The 9,119-nt window shown below is 50.4% G+C and overlaps 1 protein-coding gene across 1 annotated transcript in view; it reads right to left on the bottom strand.

Moving 5' to 3' along the window:
• The window catches only part of ASB18 (ankyrin repeat and SOCS box containing 18), a 70,120-nt gene that overhangs the window by 21,939 nt on the left and 39,062 nt on the right, over positions 1-9,119 (bottom strand). Inside the window, exon 4 of the mRNA XM_017890281.1 lies at positions 6-318. Within this exon, the coding sequence (XP_017745770.1) occupies positions 6-318 (313 nt within the window). The remainder of the gene's footprint in view (positions 1-5; positions 319-9,119) is intronic.

Below are 9,119 nucleotides of genomic sequence, written 5' to 3'. Positions count from 1 at the left end.
CTCGCGTGGCCGCAGGCCTTGTGCAGTGGGCTGCGCTCGTCCTCGTCGCGCGCGTCCGCCTCCGCCCCGTGCCGCAGCAGCAGCGCGCACAGGCGCAGGCAGCGCCCGTGCTCGTCGGGTCTCCGCGCCGCCCCGCAGGCCGCGCTTAGGGCCGTCTCCCCGCAGCCGTTCCTCGTGTCCACGTACGCCCCGCGGTCCAGGTAGAGGCGCGCGTGCTCGTCCAGGCCGCGCTGCGCCGCCACGTGCAGCGGCGTGTCCCGGCCCTTGCCGCCCACGCGCTGCACCGAGGCCCCGTGCTCCAGCAGCGCCTGTGCGCACCTGTAGGAGGCCAGGGCCCATCACTTGGGCGCCCCGCAGGACGCCCGCACCCTTCCACCCCCGGCCTGCTGCTCCAAAATATCAAGTGATCCCTGAATGAAAAGACATGCTCCGTTCTCCCATACAAGGCGTCGGAAATTCAAACTAAGCTGGAAAAAACAACAACAAAAACAACAACAACAACAACAAAAAAGAGCGAGATTATGGCAACACCAGTTCCCGAGTGGTGGAAATAGCCAAGGACATGTCATAAGAATCCACGTGCAGAGTTACAATTTATAAGGACATTTTAACTTCTTGGAGCTTCCTGGGAGGGTGATGTGGTTCAAATGACAGTGCTCCACGCACTGGTTACCTGGGCTGTTTGTCACACCCGGAGGTTAAGCGTTTGGCCGTCACAGTTCTAGGGAGAGGCCCTTGGGGGTCAGATTCTTTCTCGGCCCCCATCTAGCCCTTCTGGAAACCGCTCAGCTTTGTGAGGGTGTGAGGCAAGCCTTGCCTTGCACCAGGAAGGGACTTTCCCCATCCCTCAGGACACTGACTCAGCCTGGCACCGCTCTGTCCTCTGACAGTCCGGGGAGCATTAGGTGGGAAGCACAACCGTGCCCTGTTGTGAGCCTACCTGTGCTTCTTGAAGAGACTGGATATTGGCTGCACCCGAATTCCGCAGTGGTCTCTAGGAGCTTCTAGACCCCTATGGGAGCCTGTGGTCTCCCCCAGAGATGAGTGTCTTTCTTCTGCTGCCTCCAGGAGCATGACTCTCCTCTACTCCAGGCACCAACGCTTCCTCAGAGCCTCTCCCATCCCCTGGGGGCACGCTAAACAGCTCAGCCTGGGCTCAGATGCCTAGTGAGAAGTGTGCTCCAGCCTGGAAGCGGGAAGACACTCATACAGACCCTCCTCCCTCCGCTGGTCCTTGTCCTTCACGGACACTGAAAAACACAAGTCCACCCCCAACTTCAGCCACCTGCTCCCACAGTCACCTGCCATCGATAAGGCCGCTCCCGCCTTGGAAGTCTGCAAACATGCCAACTTCAGACTACAGCCCCAGCTCCCCAACGCCTGTTGGTCCTACTTGCCATCTTTGCTCTATAGAGACCGAAGCCCTGGACTTCTTCTTTTTTTTTTTTGAAGTGGAGTCTCGCTCTGTCGCCAGGACTAGAGTGCAGTGGCCAGATCTCAGCTCACTGCAAGCTCCGCCTCCCGGGTTTATGCCATTCTCCTGCCTCAGCCTCCCGAGTAGCTGGGACTACAGGCGCCCGCCACCTCGCCCGGCTAGTTTTTTGTATTTTAGTAGAGACGGGGTTTCACTGTGTTAGCCAGGATGGTCTCGATCTCCTGACCTCGTGATCCGCCCGTCTCGGCCTCCCAAAGTGCTGGGATTACAGGCTTGAGCCACCGCGCCCGGCCCCGCCCTGGACTTCTTGTTTCTCTCTACCCTTCCTGGCTTCAGTTCCTTTCCTGGGCAGCACTGTGGTCACCTCTTCATCTACAACCTCAGTTCCCTTGAATGGAGGGGACCATGGCCATCCCCTACTCAAATGGCCGAATCTTCAAGCCAGCGTCCATTCTTCACCCCCCTCCTTTTCTCTGCCGGTCTGCTGAGCCCTGTTGGAGGACGTAACATTCATGGAGCTGGACTTAGTCTCAGCTGGGCCTCAGTTAACTGATACCTTTCAGTGTTAAGGCCGCCTCCTCATGCCTTGCTCTTCACTAGCCACTCCTAGTGTTGACCTTGGTCCTGGAGCTTCCGCCCTCTTTCCGCCTTCCTCCCTCTTAGCTGTCTGCACTGGCTTCATTCAAGGTGCAGCTCCCAGGAACTCCCTCACCTGCCTGCCTTCTGCAAACACATCTGTTTCAACACTGATTAGAATCTGTTTTGACAACTGCTGTTGCCTCCCTCTTCCTCATGCCTAAAGAAGGCACTCCCTCTCGATCATCTTGACCCAGAGTTAGTCCTCTTTGGCCTCTTTGGGGTCTTGCTCTAGATGACTTGCTCCTTGCCATTTTCATGCCCTTCTATTTCCCTGCCCCATTTCAACTGGTCACTGAGCCGTGCTGGGTCCATCTCATCACCTGAACTGCTTCCCCCCTCCACTCCCACTGTCACTGTCCTTTGTTGAGGCCACATGGTTTCTCTGAATGCTTATGAGTCTCTTTATTTGCCCCTTGCTGCAATCTAGCAAGCTGCATACTATCTGGAAGGAACCTTTCCAGTGCGAAGCAAATATGTGCCTGCCGACAACCCCACCACTCCCTCTGCCTGCTGGGCGAAGCCCACACTGCTCTCCTCAAGACCCAGGACACATCATGATCCAGCTCCTGGGGGCCTCACCGCGTTCACCTCCTGAGGTGCCGCCTCTCCGTGCTTCAATTCTACCTGACCAGGTATGGTGCTGAGTGCATACCCTGCCGTGCCATGCCCCCATGCCCTCCGCTTGCTTCTTCCAGATTGCCCCGCCGCACGCGATGGCCCACACAGTCCCATCTTTCCTTCCTTTTAGAAGCCTTCCTGTGCCACCAGGCAGAGGAAGAGGGGTCACACCTCTGTATTGTCACATGCCTTGCACTATGTGCCCAGGCACCACATTGGTCACCCCATATTTCAAATATTTGTTGGGCCAGGCACGATGGCTCATGCCTGTAATCCCAGCACTTTGGGAGGCTGAGGTGAGTGGATCACCTGAGGTCAGGAGTTTGATACCAGCCTGGCCAACATGGTGAAAACCCATCTCTACTAAAAACACAAAATTAGCTGGGCGTAGTGGTGGATGCCTGTAATCCCAGTTACTCGGGAGGCTGAGGCAGGAGAATCACTTAAACCCGGGAGGTGGAGGTTGGAGTGAGCCAAGATTGTGCCCCTAAACTCCAACCTGGGGACAACAGAGCGAGACTCTATCCAAAAAAAAAAAAAAAAAAAAAAAAAAAAAAAAAAAAAAGAAAAGAAAAAATAGCACCTTGAACTCCTTGGGTGTAGAAATGGAGGCTTTGTTTATCTCTGATTCCCAGTGCCTACCACACTATTGGTATTCCCTAAAAGCGTGTTGAACAAACACATTCCATTAATTAACACCTTTCAGCTTTTCTTTGCCGCTGCTTTTCTACTATATTTACCTAACTGGAGCTCTGAACAAGATCATCCACTGAGGGTTTCCCGGCTGCCCTTAAATCCATTTATATTTTTACCTAGAGGCTCTCAATATTTTAAATTCTCCCTTTGGATTGTCTCATTTCTACATCAGCAGTGTCTTGAGAAGTGGTCTTGAGTGAAAGATCTTTACAAACAAGTACAGTTTGATGTGGAGTCCTTTGGGACCAGGATTGGCTAAGGGAGGATGCAAATTTTACAGTAGAGTGCTTTACTTTGCTTCCTACTTGCTTCTCTGGGAGGAGTTTTGAACAGTGCAGCAGGAGGTTAGAAATCAAGGGTTCCATCTCGTTTTGCCACTGAGCCTGTGAGCACTTGCAAACAATTAGAAAACATTTTCTTCTTTTTAAAGAAAAAAATTTTTTAAGCAGCTCAACGTCTCTAAAGAAGTCCACAGGGAAATGCGACCAGTCCCCTTTTCCACGTGCACAGCCTGTAGCTGGCTAATGGCCAGGCTTTTCCACATGCACAGCCTAGCTGGCTAATGGCCAGGCTGCTATTTGCAACACAGATACCTTTCAGAGGAATGAGGACGCTGGCCCACCCTCTGGAGGGCTGCAGATGCCCTTTTCGTTTTTAATGAAGAGCTTCTAATTGGCTAAACCTTGGCACTTTTTTAGAGTGGGCAATGGTTTAAGTTGCAGAACCACAAGCATGGGGAAGAAACAACACAATAAATTGACTGGGGCATGTCTCTGCTTGCACACAGTGGCAGTCATTAAAAGTGAAGGTGTGAGAGCCTATTTAACGGCATGAAAATATATTTGCAGTGGATATGTGAACAGATCAGGTTACAAAATAGCACCACTGTACAGTCCCATTTTGACAAAGCATAAATATATCTATGAGTATATGAAGAATACCAGAAATTGGCCGGGCGCTGTGGCTCACGCCTGTAATCCCAGCACTTTGGGAGGCCAGGGCAGGCGGATCACGAGGTCGGGAGATCAAGACCATCCTCGCTAACACAGTGAAACCCCAGCTTTACCAAAAATACAAAAACTTAGCTGGGAGTTGTGGCAGGCGCCTGTAGTCCCAGCTGCTTGGGAGGCTGAGGCAGGAGAATAGTGTGAACCTGGGAGGCGGAGCTTGCAGTGAGCTGAGATTGCACAACTGCACTCCAGCCTGGGTGACAGAGTGAGATTCCATCTCAAAAAAAAAGAATACCAGAAATTTTTCATTTCAGTTTTTAATTGATTTTAATTTTAATTTTTTAAGAGACAGGATCTTGCTCTATCATCTCGCCTGGAGTGCAGTGGCACGATCACGGCTCACTGCAGCCTTGAACTTCTGGGCTCCAGCAGTCCTCCTGCCTCAGTCTCCCAAGTAGCTGAGACTATAGCCAAGTGCCCCCATGCTCAGCTGAATTTTTTTTTTTGTTTTATTTTTGTATTGATGGGGTCTTGCTATGTTTCCCAGGCTGCTCCGAAGCTCCTGAGCTTAAGTGATCTTCCTGCCTTGGCCTCTCAAAGTGTTGAGATTATAGGCATGAGCCATTGTGCCCTGCCAAAAAACCTAGAAATTTAGAGGGCAATGTGTGTTTATCGCTGGATGGTGGGCATAGTGGGAGCTTCTGTTTCCTTTTTGCCTGCATGTATTTTTCAAGTTTTCCAAAATAAGTCAAGGTGCAGTTTGATACAAGAACCATAACAGGGGTTATTAATAACAAAACCCTCCCTACCTGCTCCAGCAACAGCTCATGGATTCTAAGAATATCCCTTTGGCTTTCCAGGTTCCCAGAATACGCTTGAAATTTCCATTGATCTGTTTAGGTATAGGCAACATTTTGGAACGTATGTATGGCAATGCCCATGAGAAGGTGAGGAGAGGAGAGGGCTGGGCTGGCTGGGAGCTACTCAGTGATAACAGACCTGACCCCAGGACCCAGGCCCATCCTTGAAACACTATCATTTCAATCCCTCCTATCAGTGTCACCAGTGGAAGAAATGGCCCAGTGGGGAAAGCATAGTTTGTCATTTCATTGCCTTCTCTGTGTCAATGTCACCAGTGGAAGAAGAAATAGCTCAGTAGGGAAAGCATCCCTGAAGCTTTGCAGGCCTATGTGTGGGACCCAGCCTTGGCTGAGCCTTTTACTCCAAGGCAAGATTTTGTGAGTGGGTTTCCTGCTATCCTGATAGGCAAAAGTCAGAAAGGCCTGGGGTCAGGGTAGAACAGTCACTGTTGGGATCTAAGGGTAGAATTCCCATCTGAGGATGTCAGAACAACTTTGTCTTTATCTTGCAAAGATTAAGGAGACATCATGTTGTCTCAGCAGCTTCTGATATGAAGCACCTTGGACAAACACATTCATCTCTGGGTCCCTCATCTTTGTCTTCGATAATGACTACAATGACAGGCTGTTACAGGGGCCTAGGATTGACAGCAGAAAGAAAAAGTAACTTAAGCCCAAAGGCAGGAGTTAATAGAGATGAACCCATCAGGGACTGCTGGATCAATGTCATTCCAATTCATGTCTACAGGATGGGGGGATGTGGGACTTTGGCCACTCCCTGCACACCCTCCTGTCCACCCTCTAGCACCTTCCCAAAGCACTGGCTTTTTCTAGTCCCCTCCCAGGGCACAAGGCCTGAAGGCCTCAGCCTGGGCTCTCCCACTGTTTGCTCCTTCCTTTACCCAACTGTCTCACCCACCTGCTCCCACCTGTCTCACGTGCATGCCAAACCTCCATGCTCCCTGCACGCTCTGCCCAGATGCCTCTTCTCAGCCAGAGCCTGTCCAGGCTTCCATTCTCTCGTCTCGTCTGCCTCCTGATCACCCTCTTTATTTAAAGCCCTGGAAATGCTGCTTCTCTGCCTCCTGGTTCTGAACTGAAAGGTCTTTTGGATTCCCCAGTACTTGGTCTTTTTTTTTTTTTTTTTTTAACAACTATTTATCTTTAGTCCCTGCAACGACTTTGCATTGTAGGTAGAATTTACAGTTGGGGAAACTGAGGCTTAAAATGCCAGTGACATGCATAAGGCCATGTGGCCAGGAAGTGGCAAAGCAGAGGTCTCATTGCTTCATGTGGCTTCCCAACTGTCAGTCACACACCCCTCCACTGCCCCTTCCAACTGGTTTTATTTGTTAAGCACCTTCTCTGAGGCAGGTTCTGTTCTAGGCATTTTCCACAAGTTATCACTGACCTTTTCATTCGTTCAGTAAGCAGAGAACGTGTGCCATGCTCCTTTCGAGGCAAGGAGAAGTGTTTCTTCTTTTATCACTCCACAAGAATTCCTGGACAGACTCACCGACAGGACACTGAAGGTAGGGCAAGGCGACCCAGGGACCGCATTCTATGGGATGGCACAGTAACTAGTTCTCACCCAGTCCTCCCAGCTACTGGCATGGTAGATGACGTCTTCCCTCATTTTTGGCGAGGAGTTCGTCTTTGAGGTTTAAGCAGTGGTCTCAAGGGCAGGGCCTGGCAGAGGATGGTAGCCTTGCAGTCAGTGTGTTCTGTTTGGGATATGAACTCCAGCCCCCAGCTATCCAGTGGTGAATATAAGGACTCCACAGCCACCAAAAGATGATGCTGACTGAGCAATGCAACAACAACAACAACAGCAACAAACAACTGATAAAAATAAGGCTGCATTCAAGACTCAAACGTCACCTCTTTGGTGTGTGTGGGGGGAAAAGGACATTGCTTCTGAACATTTGGTTGGAAATGTTAAATATCTGATTTGGTTTGGTTGTGTCCCCACCCAAATCTCATCTTGAATTATGCTCCCATAATTCCCATGTGTTGTGGGAAGGACCCGGTGGGAGCTAACTGAATCATGGGGGCGGTTTCCTTCATACTGTTCTCCGGGTAGTGAGTAAGTCTCACAAGAGCTGGTGGTTTGATAAGGGGAATCCCCTTTTGCTTGGCTCTCATTCTGTCTCTTGCTGCTGCCATGTGAGACGTGCCTTTCACCTTCCACCTCCCCAGCCACATGGAACAGTAAGTCCAATAAACCTCTTTCTTTTGTAAATTGCCCAGTCTCAGGTATGTCTTTATCAGCAGCATGAAAACGGACTAATACAGCATCTGTCTCTGGAAGTCGCCGGAGTCTTTGGGCAATCCTGAGCTCCTTCTCCTGTTCTCCTTACGTGACTGCTGCTGGAATCTCTTCTGACAGACAGAAGGGGGTTGAGCACTACACAGTGTATTCAGTGGGGGTAATGGGTGTTATGAGCTCATCTTGTTGAATTAGTTACTGCTGCTTTTCCTCCTCAGAGATGACACAGAAGCAGATGGGCTGGAGACACATCCCAGGGGAAGTGTGGCTGCAGTTGAAGGCTGGGTCCCAGGGTGGGTGCTGGGCATGTGCCAGCCTATGGGGGCAAGGTAGGAGGAGAGCCTTGGGAGGACAACAGAGCCGTGTTTTCTAATGAAGCTGCTGCAGGAAGGTTCCCTCCTGTGGGTCTATGCCCCAGCTGACTCCGATGAAGGACGGGGAAGCCACAGCTCCATGACTTTGATGGAGGAGCAGTTCCACTTTATTTCCCTGGACCTTCTGCTGAAGCTTTCCTTTGGGGATCTTCCATCTACCCACTTTCTGTTCTGCATTTTCTTCTCTCTCCCTCTCTCCTGGGATGCTAAGTTATGAGACTATCAGGCATAAATGTTTGCAATTGAAATGGCTGATATGAATAGACAAATCCATCAGGGTAGGAGGGTGACTGAGAAAGAAACTGGTTGGCCATTTCTGTCATCATGGTTTCCCTTGGAGCAATGGCTGCCAACCATCATATGTTTTTCTGAAGTGTGGGATGATTGCAGTGGATGATATTATTTTGGGCAAATTCTCTCCCCATTGTAAATGGAACCTTGGCAAACTGAAAAATGATTTCGTGAACAAGATTTGTAAAGTCAGCTCCACTGTTTGCCCCATGATATAGTTTGGATATTTATCAGTGCCGAAATCTCATGTTGAAATGTAATCCCCAATGTTGGGGGTGAGGTGGGGTCTGGTGGGAGGTGGTTGGATCATGGGGGTAGATCTCTCACGAATGGTTTAGCACCATCCCCTTGGTGCTTTCCTCACGATAACGAGTTCATGGGTGATCTGGATATTTAAAAGTGTGTGGCAGCCAGGTGTGGTGGCTCATGCCTGTAATCCCAACACTTTGGGAGGCCAAGATGGGTGGATCACCTGAGGGGAGTTCGAGACCAGCCTGGCCAACATGGTGAAACCCTATATCTACTAAAAATACAAAAATTAGATGTGCGTGGTGGCACATGCTTGTAGTCCCAGCTACTTGGGAAGCTGAGTCAGGAGAATCACTTGAGCCCTGGAGGCGGAGGTTGCAGTGAGCTGAGATGGTGCCACGGCACTCCAGCCTGGGTGACAGAGCGAGACTCCGTCTCCAAAAAATGGTGTGTGGCACCTCCCATCCCTGCTCCTGCTTTCACTGTGTGGTGTGCCTGCTTGCCGTTTACCTTCTGCCATGAGTAAAAAGCTTCCTGAGGCCTCCCTAGAAGTAGATCCCAGCATTATGCTTCCTGTACAGCCTGCAGAACAGTAAGCCAATTAAGCTTTTCTTCTTATAATTTCCCAGGCTCAAGTATTTCTTTATAGCAGTGCAAGAATGGCCTAATACACCTCACATGCCCACTAAGCAGCATCTGACTTTCTGGAAGCTTCTTTGGTGTCCCTTCCTCAGTAAG

This window comes from Rhinopithecus bieti, unplaced genomic scaffold (genome assembly GCF_001698545.2).
Source record: "Rhinopithecus bieti isolate Rb0 unplaced genomic scaffold, ASM169854v2 scaffold_19482, whole genome shotgun sequence".
NCBI classification, from domain to species: Eukaryota; Metazoa; Chordata; class Mammalia; order Primates; family Cercopithecidae; genus Rhinopithecus; species Rhinopithecus bieti.
The sequence above is the reverse complement of the archived record's forward strand: the minus strand, read 5'-3'. Positions and strand labels throughout refer to the sequence as shown.